General features: G+C 46.4%; 1 protein-coding gene across 1 annotated transcript in view; it reads right to left on the bottom strand.

Moving 5' to 3' along the window:
- Window positions 1-686: 686 nt before the first annotated feature.
- fam222aa (family with sequence similarity 222 member Aa) overlaps window positions 687-25,034 on the bottom strand; it is a 47,119-nt gene continuing 22,771 nt past the window's right edge. Inside the window, exons 2-3 of the mRNA XM_073466510.1 lie at window positions 20,121-20,263; window positions 687-3,195 (exon numbers count right to left, since the gene is read on the bottom strand). Coding sequence (XP_073322611.1) covers window positions 1,724-3,195; window positions 20,121-20,217 — 1,569 coding nt within the window. The 5' untranslated portion in view covers window positions 20,218-20,263 and the 3' untranslated portion in view covers window positions 687-1,723. The remainder of the gene's footprint in view (window positions 3,196-20,120; window positions 20,264-25,034) is intronic.

The raw sequence follows: 25,034 nt of genomic DNA on the forward strand, positions 1-25,034 counted from the left end.
ACAAGGCAATAAAACATTGCAGTAATTTAAGTGCAGTACATTCAAGGGAATCTCACAGTCATGATAAATATTTCACTGCTCTGAATCATCAAGTTAAGACTGGCCCGGGCTAAATGTGTCCCAACCAGGGGGCTGAAATGGACAAGGGGAAAGCAGTGAGCCTCGTCTCATTTCATCTGATGCCAGAGGACAGGGCATGATTGTTTTCATTTTGTTTTGTTTGCAGTATTAGGGATGAACAGCACCCCCAAAATAGGACTTCCATTTGTTCCCACCTCTTTTCTGTCCTTATGATAACATGTGACAGAAGTCCGGGGATGTAGCATGTTAAGTACAGGAATCATGTGAGAAAACTTGATCTCTACTCGCGCTCCAGAGAATATCTAGAGCCTCCAATTGCAAAAAAATTATCCCCTGTACATTTACTCAGATATGATGTTCATGGGACTGGTGAATCAGCTGTTTTTTTCAGTCTTGGTGTTAGAAAATCTTGTAATGACACAATTGAAAAAAAAAAAAAAAAGTCTGAGGATTTTGAAGAACACAAACTAAATAAAAAGCACACACGCGCATGCACTCAGCCACATACACGCATAAACATACACGTAAGGTTACGTAGATAACCTCCCAATCACATTCTTCATTGTAACATTTCTTTTTCTTGTAATTTTTTTTTTTTTTTTGCGACATTTTCTTTTTAAATAAGTATTTCAAGATTTATTGTAGATTCCAGTGTTGGTTAGGAAAAAAGAGCTCTCCGACCGGGTTCTTACAGAACCAAAGCAGCGACTATGCCTTTACACCAGGACATAAGAGACTGCACATCAGCTTGAGGAGGAATTATTTAAAATCATGAAAACAAAAAGTGAAAAAAAAAAGCATTCGAGACACTTTTCCCCATAGCAGCCGATGCATATAATATACCTACAAATATATAAAACAACAAAAAATAGGTTCAAGTTTTTCAAGTTTCTTAAATATATCATATCCAAACTACCCAATTCCAAACTTCAAAGTTAACAAGATTCAAGCAGTGCAATTTATGTATCAATTATAACAGCAATAATAACTAATATTGTACTATCCTTTTAATTCAACCTTATGATCCTCGTACATATCCACCCGAGTACTGCCTATTATTTTAGTCTCCTTTACGTACCAGTACTTCTTGTATGTGTTTGTCTATGTGTGTGTTTACAGAGTTTTGGATTTTGAGAGCAGCCCTAAAACTTCGGCCCTTTTTTTTAAGACCATTTCAGTGACAACCTACACAGTAGCTTCATCCTTAGTATTTGGAAGGAGGGGGGGGGAGGGGGGGTACGAGTGGCATATGCACTTGATGTCAAAACCTATGATTCTCATCAAAAATGTTCAGGCAAGTAAAACAACAACGAAAAAAAAAAAACAGAAGAAAAACAAATAAATCAATCCAAAAATTCCTATTGGCAAACCACACAATGTAACATCTGGAGAATCTTGAAATCCCTTTTTCGCTCCCACTGGCAGTCACTACCACCTTTCATATTTGGGATTCCCACAGCCTGCCTCGAAGCCACCAAACCTAGGGGTCACACAGCACAACAACTGCTCCTCTCTAAGCTCCCACACTAGTTAAAGCAGTGCCACTCTCAACAATTTGTACCCAGAAAAAAACATTTGTGTTTCTTTAACTTTGATTTTCGTCACAAATTTAACAACTCTTGATTCTCCTCTTCTTCCTCCTCTATCTGTAAACAGGGAGGCGGATGTGTGCATGCTGGTGGTCTAACAGACGTGGCACAGACACAGTCTCGTAGCCTTTGCCAAGCATCTGCTCCTTGATGCAGGGCGGGTGGATGTCGTTGATCAGGTACTCCAGAGACTGCAAGCTGCTGCTCAGCACGGACGTGTTGCACATGCTCTTGCTGGGCAGGCTGCAGCACAAACCTCCCCCGCTGTCTATAGCAGGGTGATGATGATGGTGGTGGTGGTAGAGGTGATGGTGATGGGGGTAGCCCATCTCTCTGTGCCCCGTGGCTGGCCCTCCTGTGGAGGAGCCCAAAAGCTCCTGGGGGTTGTAGCAGTCACTGTCAGGTGTCACCAGCACACTGTTCCACGGTGGGGCAAAGTATTGACCCACTGAGAAATTCCCATGCATACCCACACAGTTCAACGGGGACGAGCTGACTTTGTCCAGCCCGTTTCCTCCGTTGGCGCTCACTGTCAGGTGGTAAGGTCTGGAGGAAGAGGAGGACACTGGGGCCGCCATAATCCCGCCCCCTGGAACACATGTTTCGGGGGACTTGCTGACGGCGCCCCCTCCTCCGCTACCTCCACTGTACATGCGGAGCTGTTGCTGTTGCTGCTGTTGCTGTTGTTGATGTTGTTGTTGCTGCTTCTGCCAAAGGATGTAGTCCATACCATCTGCGTACAAGCCGTTCTTCATCGCCTCTGCATTCTGAGTCGGCAGCCCGGGTCCTGTGTACACCATGTTAGCCTGGGGACCCATTCCAACCACGTAGCCTCCACCTGAGGAGCTAGAAGAAAGCCCCATGACAGTTGTGCCCTGTTTGGAGGGACTGGAATTTGAGGGTGCCGTGGCAGCTCCTTGGCACACCTGCTGCAGAGCCTGGGCCTGGCAATGCTGGTTGATCTGGTAGATGATGCTCTGGATGGAGGGGAGGTTGGACTGTGCAGGCAGGGCCAGGCCTCGGCCCCCTGTTACAGGAATCACTGAGCCAGCTACAGTGACATTTGGGGGAACCGAGAGTCCGGGGCCTTCAGGAGGCTTTGAGGGCCCAGTGTGGTATACCATTTGGCTGTGGCCACTGGCTAAAGTGCTACTACTAGGGGGTGGGTATGGGGCAACAGCTATGTGGGCTGGAGAGAGCTTAGTCCGTCTGCCTTCAGAGTTCTTGAGAACACCTTTGGATGGAATGAAGGTGGATGTTGATGACGACGACGATGAGGAGGAGGCCTTGACGATGGCAAGCAGGCCATGGTAGCCCCCTGTGTGGAGATGTGGGTAGGGACTGTAGCGTTGCCCTGTGGTGTCATATCCATTCACAGTCCGGTTAAGGTGCTTGTGCTGGGGAACCCTGATGTTGGTGGGGAAGATCTTGATGGACAGAGGATTGTTGGCCGTCTTCTGAGCAAAGGCATCAAGTTCTGCCGCGGTGGGGTATCGTGGGGAATGCGTGGGCACCACCAGCTCACCTGCAAGACAAACAGAGAGAGAAAAGTATGAGTGAAATGAATCATTGAGATGGAAAAAAAACAAAAAAACACAGATGGCTGCATGTGTTGAAGAACAGAACAGCAGACCAGGAGTGTAATTACCAGAAATATCGAAGGAGCCGACAGCAATGGCAGCCACAAAGTCAGAACAATCAATCAATTGCAATAACCACTACTCTGTGGCAACAGTGAAACCTGGCAGCATCACAGTGACTACATCCAAAGCAGACTGAGAAATGTCAGTATTCTGTAGGAGCTGGTGAATAAAACCAGGTGCGAGCAGCAGAAGAACCCAAACAGAGTCTACAAATTGTAAATCAGGGCTGACATTCATTTATGCTCCATCCCTCCCTCCTCCATTTGAGGCTTTCTTTCCATCTCATTTTCACACCCTCCTGTGGAAGTTCATCCCTAGACAAATGGATCTTTTTAAAAACTCATTCTGTCAAAGCCTGGTACCTTAGGCGCTGTTAAATCAGTCCATTGTGAAATTAATTCGGACTCTCTTTAGCATTGAATTGGGTTAGCCTTGGATACTAGGCAAGGAGGGATGGAGGGGAGGGGATAAAAGGCTTGTTTAATTGCACTGGCACATTTGAGATTTATAAGTGGTATCACTTACTAGGTCTCACTCTTGGCCACAGAAATTCCACATTTATTCTATCCAGGCGTACATGAAGAGGCCCTCACAAAAAAACAAAACAATTAAACATCCACAGGGAATAACTAGCCTGGTTAAGGTTAACTTAAGAGCCGAGTCAAGAATGCTGGAGAGCTGCTTTGCTTTCTGCAAACTTGGCCAAGGATAAAACTGAAAAAATTGTTTGCTGATGAACACATGCTGAAAGCATTTAAAAAGACAGAAAGGCATTATTGTTGTGATCAAATAATTCAAACATAAGACATGCCAATGGTTTGTCCTTGTTAGGCTAAGAAATGTTTCAATGATGAACACAGAGGAGCAAAAAGACGCCTTCTGAATTCATGCAGTGTTGTCTCTTATTACATATTTTTATTTAACATCTACAGGATAAAACATGGCAGAACAGACAAAAGGCAGGTACAAAGACGTTCCTATTAATATCGATGTAAATGCCTGCCATATATGTTCGCCACATGAAACCAATCCAATTCCAAAATTCAATTCAGCGGTGAACGTGGCGAGTGAGACTAGCAATGGCCCTCCGCTCAATGAGCCAAGGCTTGGCCATTGTGAATCGAGGTGGCAAACAGGAAAATGGCAATTTCTAAAAACCCCACCATGTGTCATTGTTTGGGGGCTGGGCATGGAGGTGAGGGGCCGCGGTGAGATTGGATTTAAACGACATTATTCAGGCAATTTCATGGCTACTTAGCTCAGTGTAACAAAAAGGGTGGGGGGGTTGGGAAAAGAACTCAATTTACAAGCAATATATCAGCTGCCACAAATGACTGCAACCCCTTCAAAAATGACATTTTTATGCAAAAGCTAACAAAACGCACAAAAATTAACTGCCCTAACTGTGCCGTCAGCAAATGTCCTGGCGACCCAAGAAGTCTGCATGGTGCAGGCTGTGACTAGGACTCACTCCATTTCCTTTGCGATTGCAAAATCATTTTAAAAGAGACTCCACAGCCAAGTAGTCACAATTCTCATTTCTTTGCTCCCATTACAGATAGCATGGGGAGTTCATTTCAGCAGCCCTATGGGTCTCCAACTGTGAAAATGATTAAAATCTACAAGATCCATATCATAAAAGAAATAAATTGGGAATTTAACAGCAGAATATCCCAAGTCACATTTTGCTGCAGACAACATGCTCTCTGAATCAGAAACTCTACACTTAAAATTAGAATTTGTAAAAAAAAAAAATATATATCTTGGCTTTAATGACTTCCTTTTAATCAGAGAGAGAGGGAACCTGGTGCCATCCTAATGGGCCGGGCTGAGTGTGCCAGGCCAGCCTATCTTAGATCTAACCAACCTTACTGAGGCAGAGCTCTGCTTCCCTGGTGACAGCAGTGCCATTTGCTTTGATGTTTTGACTTGCAGAGGAAAACTGACAGAAGACTTATTTCATTTGCTCAGAAGAGAAAAACATGCTCATTTCAAAGCACATTGCTGATCCACATGCAAATGGAATGGCAGCATTTTTTTCTGATCTTCTTTACATGAGGGCAAAAAAAAAAAACCCTGTCTTTGATCATCACATGGTCTAAATGAGGAAAGATACTTGGCTTTCAGGCATATCAAGGGCCTGTACCCTGCTGCCCCTACAAGCCCCCAGCTGCAATATGCCCATCAATCCACCTAATTACTGCCACATGAGAAAAAAAAACTATAAAAACAGCCAGGAAATTCATTAAAGGGTGGCTAATTCTATTCCTTCTCTCTGACTGAGTCCATATTTTCCATGCCTGAGCCTGCATTTCTTCTAAGAGACGAGAAAGCCCTCTCCCTCCGTCTTTTCCCAGCTTGGCCCTTGTTTGTCAATAGGCAGAGCCTTTGGCACACCAACCTGGCATCAAAGGGTTTCACACTTCACAGGCCACAGGGATTAGAGGCCTTTCAGGCCTACAAAACCCATCTCAGCTCCACAAAGGCTTCCGGTTATTAGAACCCACAGGCATAAAGGAAGAAGAGGAGGAGGAGGCAAATGAGCATCTGGATGCTTCTGATTCCAGCTTCCTCTTTAAAAAGTTCCATGGTATAAATTTTATAGCAAAGTTGATTACAGTTAGCATGGCCACAGACCGAGGTGTAATTTAACTCTCGTACACACACACACCGATATACACACTGTGTGTTTGATGGTCTCAACATCTCTCTCCTCCAGAGCAGTAAGTCTATAAGTGAGGACATGGAGGTTAAAGGAGAGAGTCTCTTTTTAGGCTGGCGCTCTGTGACTTATTGGTTTAGGCTGCAGTAGATCATAGCTACAGTATGAGCAGCAGCATACAGATGGTGCTGGCTGATAAACAGCTCTGAAGCAGCCAACTCTGTCTCCTTTGTGTGAGCCCTCACCTCCTCATAAGGTAGGGGGTTTCCTGCACCTGTGCACACTCTCCAGCGTGGTCGTGCATGCAAACACAATGCATGAAAACAACATTAAAAAAAAAAGCCAAAAACATACACACACACACACACACACACAAACCTGCATGTGCGGTTGTGTGTCTCATTTGCCATCAGTGGAGCATGTTGTTATCCTCTGCTCAGCGCTCTCTCATGAAATGTAGGGCAGGGACAACAACAGGTGCCTGTGCGGGCGACAGCCTGCAATGCCTCCTGGGCTAAATGCTTCACACTCGCTTCATTTCGACATGCGACAGCCTTGTAAGGATTAATTATTTCCCCTGGGGATGGAAGAATATGCTTTTTCCCTTCCCGAGAGCAGGAGGCTATGTGCACTCACATGCACATGAAACAGCTTATAGTAAATGAACAGGGGAACCTGGGCTGGTGCTGCTTTTACAATAAGTAAGAAAAAAAAAAACTTTCACATGAAAGGAATGTAAACAAACCAGGCATATGATTGAACTGCGTTGGAGATGAGATAAAAGCTCAGGCAAACACATGCATTAGTTCTGAGAGATCACGCGCCAGGGAGGGGAGATGGCAGGGAGGCAATTAATGGCTGACCTTCGTCCTTAATCACCCAGTGCCTGGCACACAATGCCCATGTGTCAGAGCAGCACATCTCTAAATGCCACCCCTCATTAGCACGATGCACGCAGTGAGAGAGGCTATCTGTGCGGTGTTACACTCTCCAGTGGTCAGACAGAGATAGCAAGGCTTGGATAGGATAACATGGCAGCGCAGAGCCGGACTGAGCTGCACTAGGCCATGATATGATCTAGAAATCCCATTTCACTTGGAGGATGGGCACTCTCCTTTCTCTCCATTTTTGATTGGCATGAAACTCCCCAAGCGCAACGTCCTTGGTGTACCCCGTGCTGTCACTGTGATTGCATGTGTGCTTCTGTGTATGCAGGCATGTGTGTGTCTCTGTGTGTGCATGTGTGTGAGAGTGTGTATCTGTGTGCGTTTGTTGAAGGGGGTACCCAATTCTGAACACTCAATTAACACTCCTTTAATTAGCCAGCAGTACATTTTGAATTCTGATGAACTAATTTTCTTGGTGCGAGGGTGGAGGAGGTGGTGGTGGTGCGGGTGGTGGTGGTGGCGGGGGGATGTCTGGTAAAGATGAGGTCCACTGGGTACAAAACAGCAATAAAGAGGGAACTGCTTAGATTAGACTGTAAAAAATCCATTAAATTCTGTGCACTTCTTCCAAGTGAGAGGTCAAATTGTGTTGATCACAAGAAGCAAAGGCAGTCGGAGAGAGTATGAGAGCAGGGAGTTAGGTGAGGTGGAAGGAGGAGGGGGTGGAGGGTAGCAGGGGAAGTGGAGAAAAAAGGAGAGGAGATAGGGAGTCAGAGGCTGTGCGAGGAGTGCAGTAGCAAATCCAGAGGACCATGAGAATGCTTTGCATTTTAATTAGAGGTTTAAATGAATAAGCAGAGGAAAAAAAATTGGAGAGAACTGCCTCGAATGCCCTTGCTCCCATTTATTAGCGTTCCAAGCGTTCTAAAATTATGAGCAGGTTGGAGAAGTTTCTTCTTATTAGTGGAGAAAACGCTCCGACACATCAAAAAGCCCTTGGCATTTTCTCACTCACTCCTGCGAGCCTGTATCCCCACTTACCGCACGCTTTGATCCCCTCTGACCACGTACACTGCTGAGCAGCGGGGGGAAAGAAAGTGCTTGTTTAAATGAAGGCAGAGGACCGTTAGGCCGAACTGCAATTAAGTTTCTGCAGAACAACGAGCGCATAGTACACATTAACTTCGGCCAAACAAACACAGCCGTCTGTGATGAGGTTAGGGCAAACAACAGGAGCAGATTAACCAGAAAGATGAAAGAAAACATGGGGTCAGATTCAGTCCAGCATCAACCTCCATCGCTGGGAGCCATTTCCCCTGAGAGGGACAGTTAGCCAAGAGAGGACATTAGCTTGCTGCACCGATCATGTGTCCTTTCAACCTGCATGCAGCTACAGTATGTGTGCTGGACCTTTGTTCCCAGACTCTTTTGTTTTTAGGGGGAAGTGCATGCAACAAAGGATTCAAATTGAGGGTGCTTCAATTATTCTGAGCGTTTTTGAGCAATGAGTACACACATTCTTTAGAAGAAGGTAGAAGTACTGATTCAACTTCAAGTGAAAGTGAGAAAGTACAGGTTTGGAAATGTACTCAAAGTATAAAAATATCCCTCGGAAGGACTTTTCTACCTGCCATTTCTGTGCAACTGGACCTCACGTCATAGTAACATAATTCAAAGACTGTTAAACTTAAACTGTCAAAAATAATCGATTATTCCCCTCAAATGCAATAAAACTAGTTACAGTTACAAGCACCGTAACAAAGTATTTGTTCTCCGTTACGTCCCAGGTCTGCCAGTGAGCCAGCAGGAAGCCCCTTTTTTTCCACAATCTTGTGCAACATTCCTGCACTAATGAAAACTTTGCCCCTCATTGTAATGAAGTTATTCAAATTAATAATTCATGGCTAAAAACAGTCCTTCATATCAGAATTCCTCAGCTTGGACAAAAGTTTGACCCGTCAGATGTGTTGCAGCCCAGAAAGGGCACATTCAGCTGCATTGTTCACACGGAGGAACCCTTGACCTGCAGCTATTGTTAAGCTCGTCACAGATAGGATCAGGGTCTATGACATCCTCTCCCCACCTCCGTTAGGCTGCTGCAAAAAGGTTGGGCAGGCGAAGGGGGGAGCCAGAGGCAGCTTCGCGTCCTGAACAATACCTGCCTTGTGCTAATGGAGGTGTCATCTGGCACAGGGCTGATTAGTCAGCGATTACAGCCAGGCCTCAATTGCCGTGACAACTGCTGCAAACACAATGGGCCCTGATAGAGCCAGCTGTTTGGTCCTCTGCAATTAACCCCACATCCCACTCGTCTCCGGCAGTGCGCTGCCTCTAATTGACTATTGGGCACACAAAGCAGGGGCTGTCGGCCAGACCCCCTGGACATAGCCCCCCGCCCCGCTGCAGAGGTAGAGATGATAATAATAGGGGCGTCCTGTGGACTCGGCCGCCAGTCAATCAAAGCCTCAGTGCCCCACAGGAGCTTCCTGAGGAGAGAGGGAGCAGAGGAGGCACATGTATGAGCCAGTGATCAACAGGATACAGCAGCCTTGCAGGGGGGCAGACATGTTGAATATGCCCTCAGCCAGAGTACTAATCAATTCAAGTGCACGTTAGGGGAAAAGGGAACCCTGCTGCTTGCTTGATATCAGAAAAGCCATTTTTAGGAACACTCATCTCCCTCTGTTCATCTCAAGGTTGATTTTCTGTGCAACAACACAGAGAGAGAGAAAAAAAAATCAAGGCAATTATTTGTCAGGCCTTTGCTATCTATAATTGCAAAGATAAAAATCAAACTGCAATGATTTCTCAGAGGATAGAGCCGTCTGAATTCGCGGCTGCCTGTGTCATCATAATCATCAAACAAATGCATATCGAAAGACGGCGGGGAAAGAAAATGTCTTCTTCACCAAACTCCGTCTTCTCTAAATCCTTCACGTTTAATTTTTGAGGAGGCTAACCTATTGATTGTAATTTTTTGAAAACTTCTTTAAATCAAACAATAAGTAAGAAGTAAACAAACCTTATATTTAAGTCACGCAGCGTTACTTGTGACTCAAATGTCAGACACTTTATAACGAGAAAAAATAATCAAATCGAATGAATCACAGTGGAAATAAAATCAGTAGTTGGACAACATTTTTCCAACGGGGGCTGCCATACTGCAATCACATATTGGGCTTTTAACCTGCCAACATGTTTCGCAAATAGCAAAGAGGATAATGAGAATGTTAAAGCAATCTGCACACTGATCCTTCACAGGCACGCAGACGTGGCACCATGTCAAAAATGGATTTAATCATTAAAAGAGATTTAAAAAAACTTGGACAAAACTCCCAAATCTAATCTTTCATTTCATTAAACCCAATCTCATCTAAGATTTAATCTATCTATTTCCTGCACAAGCAGATGGAAGAAATACCAAATTGAGAGCCTAATTTGGGCTTCCTCCTCACACAGACTGCAGCATGAGGTCATTTAGGTAGCCTGCAGTGAGGCGGTGCACGTGCGCGTTTGATAGAGTACACGGAGACGGAGATAAGAGGAAGACTGAGATCCGCTTTCACTTTCAGCGCAACATGTTTGTCTATTAATATTACAACTGTCACACATATGTGTGTATATAACCCCACAGTGGACAGCGTTTCAAATCAGAAAGAGCCAATTAGGTTTCCATTATCAAGGTTTTCTCACAAGAAAATTGAAATATTTTAGCACCAGGTCACTGTCATGTTTACATTTCCTCGTTAGAATTTATCTCTAAAGCCAGATGTTACTGGATCAGCCATGAAAATTAATTAGCTGGTTTGATGTGGCAACCTCATGCTCCTTCCAGACAGACCTGGCTTTTTATGGGCTGTGGGGGAAATTACTGAGAATTGATTGATCCTGAAGGACTCCTCTGTACACATGGCCTGCCTGCCAGACAGACACACACAGACATACACACACGGAAACACACACTCGCAGATCCCGCTAACAACAGTTGATTGTTTAGCCTTCGGTTGAACCTGACATCCTTTTTATTTAGCAGCCCAAACATTGATAAAGATTAATTATAAATCCAGAAATCTAACTAAGATGCATAAATCTTTTCTAATTTTTTAATACCAAGAAGTTTGTGATAAAACATGACACAGTTATAATTAGCTGGAGTCAAAAGGACAAAATCTCTGCGACATCTGAACACTGAGAAATTACAAACGGTTGAGTTTCCCTCTACATCTCGTCTCTTGCTCTTTTCGCCGCTTTCTCTGTTCTACCTCCTCTCCTCACTGTCTTTGCCTCGTCTTTTTTGCTTCATCTCTCTCTTCATCCTCCCTCACTATCTCATCGTACCCCTCTCAGTCTCTTCATCCCTCCTCTTCATCTCTTCTCCCCCTCTCTCTCTCTCTGTCTCTTCACCTCCCCCCCTCTGTCTCCTCCGTCTCTCTCTCTGAGTAAGTGAGTTTCATCTGGGGTGCTTGCCGGGCGAAATCACCTCAGGGCGAACACTTTATTATCTGTAGTCAAAGCGTCACCACAAATACCATTCTACACACACAAGTGTCACTTTCCATTTGTCTGCACTCTGGCTGCATTAGCAGAGCCTAGCCGGCCCAGAGCCTCGTCTCAAACGCGCCCGACAGAAGAAAACTAACAGCGTGGGAAAGCACTTGTCCTGCATTCCTGCCCCATTAACACCACAGGCATCACGACAGCAGACCTACTGCCTCTCTCTGGAATTAAAAACACTGTTATCAGCACTAAAGGTAAAGATATTCAGGCAGACATCTGATCGTCCTTGCCTTTTATTCTATTGCAAGAAATCAGAGCGTGCATGAAAGAGAATGTAACACACGATGGAGGAGATATCTGCACGTGTTAATTACTGATGATCCAGCTGACTGTCCAGGAAAAACAACACCAGCAGCAGGATAGTCTGTGCCCTCTTTGAGCCACAAAGGAATGCAGGCCAGCAGCAGCCATGTCAGGCCTTTTGTGGGACACCCGTGCACCAAACAAACACAGAAACTGGGGCAACATGTTTAACTCACCCTACAGACTGCGCTCCATAAACACAACGGCCAAACAAAAAAAGAACGAGCTCCATGTTTGTTCCCATGACAGCCAAAAAGAAAAAAAAAAAAGAAAAAAAGAAACGAGATGGCATTTCAATAGAAAAATATCAACCCTGAATATTTCACACTGTGAACGCAGCCACGACCTCATTTCAGGCGTTTCACCACCAGGCTCTTTTCCATTTGCAATAATTTATGGGGCCTGGATGGGCAACATAATAGATTATAAATGGAAAAAATAACTATATTCATCACAAAACCGCTCTCTGTTTAATAATCAAGTCTGGCCAAAGGGCTTAGCGAAGTGCACAGTTCTGTATAGATGGGGGGACCTAGCCCCCCGGTTTGTGGGCTGCCTGTGATGAGCCAGCCCTTGGGCCTGCCTGGGCCACCCTCATTGTGCATACAGCATGGTCTAGAAAGCAGAGCTTTATCAGCAAATACCCCGAGTCAGCACAAGCAGCGGGGTGGTTATGCGTTGCGACTGGCACACCAGCCGATATTGTCATGTGCGATTAGGCCTGTGCTCATGAGCCTGTGAACTCATTCCTATGGCATCAAAGTCAACCCCACCCCCAGCTCTCCTCCAGTTACATCCCTGCCTCTCTGCTGCCCTCTCCTCCTTCTCCAGGGTTTTCCATTTTACATCCAGCCCTGCCACTTCACAATATACCCCACTGAACCTTGTGGAAGGCTGTGCTCCAGAGCAAGCAGATAAAACGACGGGTTAGACAGCTCTGATTTCCAAAACAAATCTCCGCAGCTTAATTAACTCAGTCCAGAAAGGGTCATCCACAAGTTAGAGCCAGCCAGTCCAACAAAAAGCAGCTGCTGCCAGTTGTTTTGTCTCAGCACACCTCTCCAGATGACACGGCCGATAGAGGCGAACAAAGAGAGGCTCGCAGAAGAAAAACAGACAAACTGGGAGGTCGGTTATGGGAAAACATCAGGAAGAAGAAGCAGAGATTAAACCATTCGGTGATGAGGCAGAGAGCGACGCAGGACACAAAGCCAAGAAAGAAATACAACAAGCGAAAAATCCTGACCTGAAAGATTTATGTTGTGCGCTCCCTGTCCTGTCTTTGAGAGAATATGCCACGCTGTGACACTATTTTCTCAAAGGGCTGCATGTACAGCCGAGAGCAAGCGGCGTTCACAGTCATGCACAAACTCAAATGGACACGGCAACAACACAAACACACACACAGGTTTGGAGTAAAGGGCCCCAGAGGTAGAGATTGTAAGAGCACACAGAGAGATAAGAAAAGGAACCAGTGCAGAGAGCAGAGGAGGAGGAAGAAAAGGAGCGAGTGGGAGAGATGAGGGGAGGCTGGAGGCGCCTGGGCAGGCCTGTCAGACTGGAGGAAGTGCTGGTGCGCAGGCCTGCAGGTAAATGGAAGAAGAAAGGCGCCTGCAGGCTGCCTGAGGCAAGCCTGGGCCCTTCTGTTCTATCATTTAGGAGACAAGTCCTCCACTGATTCCCAATTAATATTTAACACTGCACAGACAACAAGGCACTCGGCTGCAGTACACATGCCAATGAGAGGAGAGGGGAGGAGAGAGAGGAGAGGAGAGGAGAGGAGAGAGGAGAGAGGAGAGGAGAGGAGAGAGGAGAGGAGAGGAGAGGAGAGAGGAGAGGAGAGGAGAGGAGAGGAGAGGAGAGGAGAGGAGAGGAGAGGAGAGGAAAGGAGAGGAGAGGAAAAAGGAAAGAGGAGAGGAGAGGAGAGGAGAGGAGAGGAGAGGAGAGGAGAGGAGAGGAGAGGAGAGGAGAGGAGAGGAGAGGAGAGGAGAGAAAAGGAAAAGTTTTCAGGAAGATGAAAAACATTTTGATGTCAGGGGAGTTGTGGAGGCTGCGATCTAACCGAAGCAATGTACTTTATTTTAAGTATTGCTTAAAGCTGAAATCTTTAATGTTTCTTAATTAATACACTTTGATTTTTATCCATTCGTTGGCGTGTCGGAAACATAAAGACTGTACAGTTATTCTATAAGTTTCTCTCCAGATTCTCCCACTGAGAAACATCTATCTGGATTACAGCTTGTATCTGTTAATTAAGTCGTTAAATAATACTTTTGCTTTCATTTCACGTGGAAGGTCAATGACATTTTCACTTCTTAGCAACGGCAAAGAAAATGAATAAAAGCAGAATACAAATACAGTCCTGATTTTATAGATTTCCCACCCAAGGTCAGAGTCAGTGAAAAGTGGTTGTTGGAAATGTGATCAAAGCGCTAGATGTCCAGAGTTAGAACTGGCAACCAGGGGTCAGCACACGACACACCCTAACCCTGAACCAATAACCAAGCAACTGTGATTCATCACTTTTCAAAACCTAAAATGATGATGCAACCAATTCATGTGAAGAACGGCCTTCATGAGAAATGAGCCCGACGAGCAAACCGCAGGAACTGTAGTAAAATGTCCCACAGGAGCGATGATTTCAACATTGTGCTGTGGTCAGTTTGCACTCCCATGCTTCCTCAGCCAAAGCCTCTCCAGTATTAGAGTAGACTGAAAAACCACAGCCGGGGATGCTATTAAAAATTTGGTGCAAGTTCATGACTGGTTTGGACCAAAAAACAGCGAAGTCCGTCCCTGTCGACTCCGTAGTTTTAATCTGTATGTTCCCGGCGTAACTGCAATCTTTACAGGAGACGACGAGCAACAATACAACGATCAATATTTACCTTCTGTGAATTTCAATCGTGGCCAGAGGTTAAAAAGTGAGCGCCGATTTACCAAATTAGTTATAATTAACAGATACAGAAAAGCTAGATGAATGTAATGTAAAAAAACTGTTAAATCTTGCCGAATGTCTGCTGAAAGACATTTTATACTTACAAAATACAACATTTATTTCGCAGACATTAAGATATCATAAAATCTGTACTCATACTTTTCAACGTGCTGTAATTTCTTGGTGATTTAGGTTAAAGTGACTGGAAAGAAACAGAGTAATTAAAGGCAGGCAATCTACTTAAATAGGGACTTTATTTTCTGACTTGCACACCTAATAACTCCAAATTTTGGACCGAAACTACATTTTTCTTTTGAGTTCTGTAATGGAGAGACCACTCAGAGCATGCCAGCAACGTGCAACACCTCCCGAACGCCTCTCATGGTCAGCCTGCGGTGGGCTCGGCTCAGAGATGGCACAGGCTGCATGTCATTTCCTGCGGGACAGCAAGGGACTGCGGACACTCTCTGTACCCTCGCCCACAATCCCCCAACCCACCCCCGCTCTCTGGCAGGCGAAGACAGAGGGCGTCGATGCCTTGCACCTGGGACGCCCAAATGCCAGCTTGGAGGCTTTGGAACCGGGAACCTGTTTTTCAACCCAAGTCCCGCTGTGACCAAAACTACAGCAGAGCCCCTCTTTCCTCAAGCTCACCTCCCAAGGCAGTAAGATTGCTTCGCCCCCCGTGTTCACAGCAGAAGGCAGAGGGCAGAGGGAAGGCATGGCTCGGTGGGACGCCACCAGCCGGAAATGATCCTCCGTGTGCCAGCGCTGAGACGCCAACATGACAGAGGAGAGCCTGTAGTAAGCATGAGGTAAGACTAGTACGGCCCAATATCACATGGCTGCCCCTCTGATTTAAAGCGAAACGCTCATCTTAACGCTCTGAATTTTTTTTGCAATATAGCACCGTGATAAAAGTGTGAATGACACATTTCATGTGGCTATGCAAAAAAAACAGAGATCCCAAAAATGAGATTGCATAAACAGGCGCCCAGGAGGAGGCAGACCCTGGATAGCTGTCAATCACCTTTCACTATGAAAAATACCTCCTGACCCCTGCTTCCCTGCTGCACATTGTGGGATAATGACAGTCTCTGTGGGCACTCTGAGGAATTCCAAATGGGAGTTAGAAACGAGGTAGTTCAATCAGTGGGAAAAGGTCAAGTGCATGCAGATTCTCTCTCCCTCGCTCCGTCTCCATTCCCTTTCCCCCCACAGCTCCACTTCACGCCCACCCCTCCACCTCCAGGGTACAGAGGCAGTCAGGGGAAAAGGTTGTTATTTCTGCTGCTGCCTCATGACCACTTTTAAATATTCAACTGAAAAAGCTTGGACGTTTTTTTTCTTCCGCGCTGCAATTTGATATGGCCGGCTAATTCCCCTGTTATGTCCCGCGCCGCCTCAGACAACAGCGGAAGAGAGGTGGCTGGAGGTCGTCACCTGAGCATATCCCCGCTCCCTTGGAAGCGTGGCTTAGGAGGAGAAGCTGCTAAAAGCAAGGCAAACTAATGGCTCTGGCAGCTCTGCCTGCAGAGGCACAGGGCTATTAGGAAAAACTACAATCCCCAGGTGAACCTCCATGTCATGTCCTGAGGCTGTGTGTGACATGGCAAGGTTGTCTCTGTCGTTCAAGCTGGAAGAGTGCCGAACCTGACCTGACACAGCATGAACCTGGGATATCAGGCCTTCTGGGAACTTTTCATCTACGCCTCTCTGATTGGCACCTCGGGCCTCCTGGGTGGTGTCAGAGAGGGTTACAGCTGCAGGTGTGCAAGAGGTCTGTGTGTGTTTGTACATGTGAGAAAATCTCTGCTACAAGTCACAGAGTCGAGTCTTCACACCAGTTGATTGGAGACATTTAACAGGAGACAAAACTGGTTTTCCAAAATTCATTTCACCACAGCTGCATTCATAATGGTGTGAAATAGTTTCTGTCCTAATTAGGGTTACATACGTAATTACAATGCAACCAAAAGTATGCTAGATCCTTGTGTGTGTGCGTGCGTAGGGAATGCAGCCAGGCCCTGCTGGGGTTAGACACAGGAGGGAACACCCGGGTTTAGCCCAAAGCCTGACCCAATCACAGGACAAATATGGGAGTGGCAGTAACCTGTGTGGTTAATGAGGGCAGAACCATCAACTGGTCTGAACACAGAGCACAAATGTGCACACCCAGTGTGACAATGGCATGAAATGTCATGCCTGACACAAATGCAAGTAATGAATAAACAAATGAAAACCTGCTGAAATCTGAAAAGATATTATTTTGGAAAATAGCCAGGCAGAATTATTCCCATTAACCCGTCAATTGAGGGGTTCTGGACTGGTTATTCTTTAGCTGACATGTGGCAGAGTAATTGCTGTCTGGGCCAGGAAGGAGGCAGGGTAGTGGTGGGGGCTGCTGGGCCTCCTGTCCAGTCATCTCGGTGTTACTCATCACTGGCCTGGCACACCTCCCTCTCCTCTCCAGGAGCAGGGCTGCTTCGACGCTCACCCCTGCTCCCTGGACCGTCAGACTCAAAGCGGAGGACAACGATCAAGGAGAGGGATGGGTAGCGAGGGAGGTCGCCGCTGGCTGACGGTGGCCAGGGTCAGTGGCATCCATTCACCCCTCTCCCCTTGCAGGGTCTTTTCTCTCTCATCTGTCTGGATGGGTGCCCTCTCTCTGGGGCAAAACACGATGAGAGGCCCTGGCTCCGCCGCCGTCTCTGCCTTTCATGTCTCCATCTAGGGCAGTGGTAGAGAGACGTGGAAGGGGAGGACGAAGGAGGGGGCAAGCTACAAATGTCACCCATAAGGGGGGATTTAATTAAAAATGACAGGGGCTGGCGCTCGAGAGTGCAGCCACATATGCGTGGAATTTGGGCGCAGTGAAAGCAAGTGCCTATGATTTATAATTCAAGTAATGCTCTGCACTCCTTTTAATTCTACGGCCAAAGAAAAAAATATCAAAAGGCCGCCTCTGTGAGGCTAATCCAATATGATATTTTTAAGGGCAGGCGGTCAATGGCTTTTTGAAAAGCCAGCTTCTCTGTCTCCCTCTCTGCCTCTCTCTCTCTCTCCTCTCCACTTGTCTGTCTTTCCCCACCTCCCTCTGCCGCTCCCTCCTTTCTCTCCCCGCTCTACAGTACCTCACCCTCCCACCCCCCCCCCCCACGAGTCCAGACACAGAGCGGGCTGTGATAATGGAAACATCCCGCTCTCCGCCTCCCGTTTCTCCCGCTAAGCTCTGTGCGCTTGGGGGAAATTGATTGTCTGGCGAGCCGATCTGAACGCTTCCAGCTGATGGTAGAGCCAGTTAAGTCCTTTTTTATTGAGGGTATGAGGGATTTTTAATGGGAGTCGCATCAATGAACTGTGCAGCCACTCGGCATCTGCATGCAGGGGCTTTTTTCTAAAACCCTCCTCGCCCTCTCATCCCAACTGCTCTGCCACTCCGGTCCACACACACACATACTTTTGTGTAAAGGACAGCAGATGCAAATGACACAGCTCACCTCTGCCTCACTGCCAGGTAATCCCCCTCCTGCGCTCTCACTCACTCTGTCTCTTTGAGGGGTGTATTCTCGTATTCAGCCTCCTGTTGAGAGCCCAGGTCACCTTACCCACAGCCCCCTTTCCATGTTGGCACAAACTGGGCCACGAACAATCAATCATGGGGACCTGCTCAGCATGGTGACCTGAGTGTGCCCACTTCTGCAGCCAGACCCACTGTCTGCCTTTCTGCACCCCTTCTGGGCCTTGAGCGAACAAATGCCTTATTGAGGCCAAGAGCTGCACAGTGGTGGAAATCCAACACTTGCTCCCCTCCCTCCACCCCCCTCCAAGGACAGAAAGGAGGCTATTATGTTCAAACATCCTCATTATGAACCTCAAGTCAGTCGCTGTGGTAGTCTTTCAATCAAAGGATTTAACAGGTGGAGAAAGCGAGGGGGAGAGAGGGGGAGACGAAAGAGGGAGAGGGTCAGTGAGAGGGAGGGCAAAGGGAAGACTGGAGACTGTTCTTTTCTCTATTGATTCGAGCACTGACTCCCACAGGCTTCTCCTCAATGAAGGACCCTGAGAGGAAGTGGGCTAATCCTGCGAAATTGGAAGGAGAGAATCGATTAAGACGACTGTTGAGGACTCCCTCCATTTCTCCCCCCTTCCTCTCCATCTTTACCTTCTCTAATTCTATTTTGCGCAGTTTCTCTTTGTCCTCCCGTTCACTTCACCTCTCCCTGAAACCTCATTAGCGAGCCCAGTTGAACCCCACTCAGCTTAAGAGCTGCCCCCCATCCAAATGCAACCGGAGCTCTGTCTTGTTCCCTTCCTTGTTTCACACACACTTATACAGCTCCGTATGAAACATCTCATACAGACCAGCAAAAACAAGTCCGGCACTGAGGACAGAGGTAGCACCCGGGCACCTTGTTGTTCGTGACTCTCCTCTCCTCTGTAGGAGGTGACTGGAGTGTGATGTTGAGCTGAGAAGTAGCTAATTGGCCAGTAAAGAGCTAAGAGAGAACACAGGCAGTGCCTCGTTTCCTCACCCAGAACCGAGGCTCTTTAAAGCCTTTCACTGGACTGGTTACAGGCCTGATACAATGTCTCACTGATGAAAAGCACAGAACCTGCATTTCCCACTAAGCCCCTCTAAGCTGAGGTAAAAACCGGTAGGTTAGTGCTCCCCTGCTCTCCATCCCCCTCCTTTTAATCGGCTTGAGGAAGCTTGTAGGCCTGCCATGTAAACAAAGGCCACTAAAGACTCTCGCAGTGTTCAATAAGGAGGAAGGACCTTTTTCTTCCCATCATCAGAAAACAGACTCGCACTGTAAAAGACTTATCCGAAAGCTTCGACAAAATTAGGGAGAAATTCACCTTCCAGATGCCCGACTGCCGCGGCTCTCTCTAATCCCAAACTGGTTGGAACTAGTTTTGCCAGCTCTGTAACAGTTTTCAGCCCTGGCTCATCTCTGTCCCTTTACACCATTTTGTGAGTGGACAGAGGGTGGTGCTCGGAGAGCAAACAGAGCAGCTGTCATGCTTTACAGGCGGCCGGCACAGCCAGGGCCAGACACTGTAAATGTTTACAGACCCTCAGGGTCACCCAGGGCCAGTGAGGCACGTTAAACACTGTCTGTTCGGCCCTGTTGCCACGACTGCACAATCAGCACAGCTAAACAGCCCCCCTCACAATGAGTAGCCAAACAACACGGCAATCCAAGGTCTAAGTGCAGAGCGAATGAAACTGTTTAGAATTCCTCAGAGTAGCGAGGGAACGCGGCGACAAACAACACAAACCGGAAAGTCTATTTTCCTCCGCTTATTCACAGTCAGGGTTAACTACCTGTTTCCATCATTCACTGTGACTGATAAATTAAACACAAATGACAAACACAAGCCTCTCTCATTCCTTAGCTCTGGGCCGAGCTGAACTCTTGACCTCCATCTCTCCCGGTCACTTTGTTAACTCACATTTCCGTCCAAGGGCTTGCGGGGGCTCCAGGGTCTTGCTGGCACACACCGGGTGCTGGGGTGGAGGGTTTTGCCTCCTCTGCAGACAGGCCAGCATGGCGAGGTGGGCACACTACTACAGCCGGGGGAGTTCTGCGGCCAACCTGGAGCAGAAAAAGAGCAAGGAAAAGAGAAAGAAAAGGACATTGAGTGAGTTCGGCAGGCATGATTCGAGGTCAAAGCTCCATGGCTGCGTCCGGTAAGCCGGCAGGAGCTGGCTCTGGGCTAGATGGGCTCGGTTTCTCACCCAGGATTTAATTGGGAACGCATGCCTACAGCTGCCTGCCTCTCCGCTCTGTGTGCTGAATGATAAACACACACCTGCACTGGGGCAGCACGGTTGACACGGGTTCAGAGCACAGTCCAGGCCAGTCACTCTGCAGCTTCAAACAGCATATCCACACAGCCATTCAACCGCATCTCCTGTCTATGAAACCGTCCTCAAAACAAACACACGGGCTCACACAGAAAGTAGCAACACTCAGGCACATTCCTTCCGGGGGCAGTGTGTATGTGGTGATTGATGGCGTTATCTATGGACAGCAAAAAAAAAATGGTAATGCTGAGAAAACAGCAGTCTGTCTGCTACAACTTAACATGCAACAGCTCTGGGGGACTGTCAGGAGAGGCCTGGGGGACTCAGCAGTGTCTGGATGTATGTGTAGTTGTGTGTTGAACCATATAGCTGCACGGGTGTGTGTGTGAGCGAATGCGATGGGTTGGGAGGGAGAGACTGCCAACCGTACATCAGGGCTAGTGACGGCACTAATCAATCTCCCTCTAGGCTATAAATCTCCAGCTCTGCACTCCCCCTTTTTCCCCACAGCCACCTTCAGTCAGGAACAGGGAGGCAGTTGCTGCTAGTTTCCTCTCAAAAAGCCCATCACAGCCCCAGTGGAAACACAGGACACAGTCAAATAAATAAATAAATACAAAAAAAAGGAAACCCACAGCTCCCCTCAGTGAGAACCTCAACAATCGAGTAGCATGGAGGGGATCATTCATCAGCAACATACCGGTGTCACACAGCACAATGATGACTGATTACAAAGTCTTCTACTTGGATTATGTGCAGGATGAGAACAGCTAAAGAAAACCATTTAGGTCCAGAAAGTGCCTTTTATATGATAAGCATCGAGATTCACTCCTCTGTAGTTCACTCAGCGGATACCTCTTTGGTTTTTTGCAGAAAGATAAAACGTGCTCTTACTGTTTCTGAGTCTCGTGGCCTTAATTTTTAGCTTCGAATGTGTTTCGGCTCTCCTGCCCAGAAAATGCATCGACATGAAACACTATCGTTTCCATCTGAGCCGGTCTCCTCCCATATTAAAACAAAGAACAGCGGCAAATATTTCATCTATGCTGTCAGCGCCAGCGTCTCCTGCCATGATGCGTGGCAGATTATTGAAAAATGATTCCTCATGCGCCTGTCACAGGCTTGTCCTCTGTTATTTATTTTCTCAGTGAATCACTAAATGAACATTTAGCCACCTGCCATCAGTCCATTACGGAGTTGTATAGATTATCATTTTAATATGAAAGAGCGCAATTATAATGATTACCAGATAAATTAATGGTAGTCCATAAAAGCTGCAGCTCCTGTTGTTGCTCATTTGAAGGAATAAAAGACAAAAAATAGAGATCAGCGGCGAAAAAACATGAAAATATTAAAGCACTGATAGAAGCAGTCAGTCACACCAACCTTTAATAATGGAAGAACGATCCTGAAATATATGATCAAGATGGAAAACGTAAGATAACATCATATATTTACTTCTGACTGTATCATTATTTTGATTTTCGGACCATAAATCATCCGACCTGAAGCTACAAACCCTCCGAGAAAAAGAATAAAATACACTCATCCGCTAAATGCATAAACTTGAAATGTAGATACTGCCATGTTGAATATAATCTACATTTAAAAGAACTGACTGGATTTTAATTAATAGGTGCATTTCTATAAACTCTCACAGTCCTCTGTACACACATACAGCTTTTTAAAACAGAGCTTTGAGCAGTCGATCCGTGTTTACTGTCAGAGTTTGTCGCAAATACATCGTTTTTTTTCCTTCTCTTCACAGATAAAGTAAAAACCTGCTTAAAGTAGCTACGGGTTGGAGAAAAATGGAGGCAGGAAGCACGACAGACAAACACAACACAATTTACTGCCTATAATTAAGGCTGAATGACTTTCCTGAAGTGAATACTTAAAGATTACAAGCAGGTGTTACAGAAAAAATGCATTATCCCCGCCAAGGATTCAGTCTTTCACTCACAAAAGGCATTTTTTTTAAATAAAACATTTTTCACAAGACATTAAATTTGACCTCAGACCCTCCAGGCTTGTATAACACACTTAACACTCTTGTGTATTTTTAAACCCTGTCAGAAGCAGCACAAAACAACACTTTTAGCACAGACCTGACAGTGTGAAAATGGTGTTCACAAAAAAAAGGCTTCTCTATAATAAATGTAAGTAAATTAAATCTTTAGACGCTGAATTCCTTCTTAATTCAGTGCACTCTCTCTCTCTCTCTCTCACACACACACACACACACACACACACAGACACACACACACAGACACACACACACACACACACACACACAAACACACACACTGCAGATGGAAGAGAGGGGCGACTCTATTTCTCGCCAGGTGCTTGAGCAAAAAAAAGGTCGCTCGCAGTGCCATTTCCTCTCACACACAGGCGAGCCCGGTCCAAACACACTGGCACTTTGAGCTCATTACTGGCTATTCACATAATCCTTTCTCTGTGTCCTCTCTGTGAGTATACTAATTTCACAACGAGTCCATCCTCACAGCCCATTTGTTCAAAAGATAGTGGTTGAGAGAGAGAGAGGAAAAGGGGACGCGGTGTAGATTGAGACTAAAAGCCAGCCTTAACGGGGGGATACCTCCACAGTTTTTCCCCTCTCTGAAATGAAAGACAATCGTGTAACTACCCTCCATTTTTCTCCATTTGCTGCTCACCAAATGTATTCAGAGGCATTATACTTCGCTGAAAGAGACCCACTTTTTTTCAATTCAATTTCAAGAACCAATTTTCTCCTATTATTGCCTTTAAGAGCGAAGCAGAAGGAGCAAGTCTTTGGCTTGTTTGTCATGTCCCCCTTTCGCCTCATCTCCTCCTATTAGGTTATTGTACTACTTAGCAGATGTCTATCAGGGGCAGGAAATTATCTCCAAACCAAAACCCTGTGACCCATTATCCAGCTGCCCTAAAACAGCCTGTCATGCTCAGGTATATCCCTGTGAAGGCGCAGGAGGATGTGTGTGAGCAACACACCCCCAACACAACCCCCTCAATGCCGTTCGAAAAACCACCTTCACTTCACTCACTCATCAAATCCACTCACAGGTCTCCTATTACACCAGTGCGGGGATATCTCAAAAGCCAGGATGTCTATCGGCTCTTTCCCGTCCTGCTAACGCTGCTGCAGGGTTTGCAATGGGGGCGGAAGATCAGTCCCATGAGATGAGGGAATAAGCCGGAATCAGGAGGCGGTGGGCTCGGCAGAGGGCTATTTCTAAGTTAAAAGGTTCTTAAACTGCAGAGGAGATCAGAGGAGATGGCTCCCCGCGCCCAAAGCTGTGTGCCCAGATAAGCATCCAGCCAAGTGCGGGGTGTAACAGGGTGGTCATGGGTGAATAAACGCAGTGTATGTGTGTGTTTTGAGCGACACGTTTCAGGTGAAGGAAAGAAAAAAGGCAGCTGATACCGAGGCTGTGTCTCAAACCTCAATACGTGTGCGTCTGAGTATGAAAAACTGGGAGGATTCGTGGCATTGTTCTCTTTATATTTGACTATACGTTCTTGCATGGCTGTTGTCAAATGAAAGAAACAGCTCAATATCCCAAGAGTCAGGTTTTTATATTAGACATCTTGGCACCTCAACATTAAGACCAGTGCCAACATTCAGTGCTAATGCAGGAAGTAGCCTGCCCACTATGCAGCGAGGCTGAAAGCTATGGAGGCTGGTCAGACGAACGGGCATGTAGCAGGTCTAACTTTAAACACAAACACCCAGAGTCCATCTCCCGTTACGACCTGTGACTAATGTTTGCCTTCTTCATCTGGAATAAGAGCGATCTGGACAAAAACCTGATATCACAATTTATTTGACTGCGATCATGATCCACAATCTTAATTTTTAAAATGCCTTGTAGACCAGAAACAGCCCACGAGTTTCTCCTTTTGCAGAATAAAAACACAATAATGCATCAACGATACACTCGTTCTCTTCTGGCACAAGCTCTTCATCTGCCGTGCTGCTAGCTGTAATTAACGCTGTGCTGTTCACAACGCCATTTCATCCTGCGATGTCAAAGAAAGTGAGAACAAATTCCTGGATCCGTCCGTTTATCTGGAACCACACCAAATGTTTGTGGTGTTTATTCTGGCCTGAGACCCGTCCTCCATCCAGGTTTCATGGAAACCTGCTCGGTAGCTTTTGTGTAATCCTGCTGACAAACCAACTAACAATCGCTGTACTGTCTGATTTTCCTTGCAAGTCAAGGATCATACCAAACTTGCCATGCACAGATGCAAGAATTTCAAAACAGACATTACAAATGTTGTAATCTGGGTTCTTGTTCTTGCAAAAGAGATGTTACAAACACACTACTATCCATGTTAAAACTCAAGTATTGTCGCAGCAGTTGAAGCAAAAGCAATCCCAAACCCTCGCTAAGATTCTCCCTGAGTGATTTTTACAATAAACCAATCATCCAGCTTCTATAGAGGTCTTCCCCAGTTAAAGTGTCCCTGGTGAAACTCCCCCCTCCCGCTGTAGGACCAGCCGTGGTCTGGGAGCCTGGCAGACAGCCGCCACAATGAGCAGAGGTGGG

This window comes from Pagrus major, chromosome 5, assembly GCF_040436345.1.
Source record: "Pagrus major chromosome 5, Pma_NU_1.0".
Classification (NCBI taxonomy): Eukaryota; Metazoa; Chordata; class Actinopteri; order Spariformes; family Sparidae; genus Pagrus; species Pagrus major.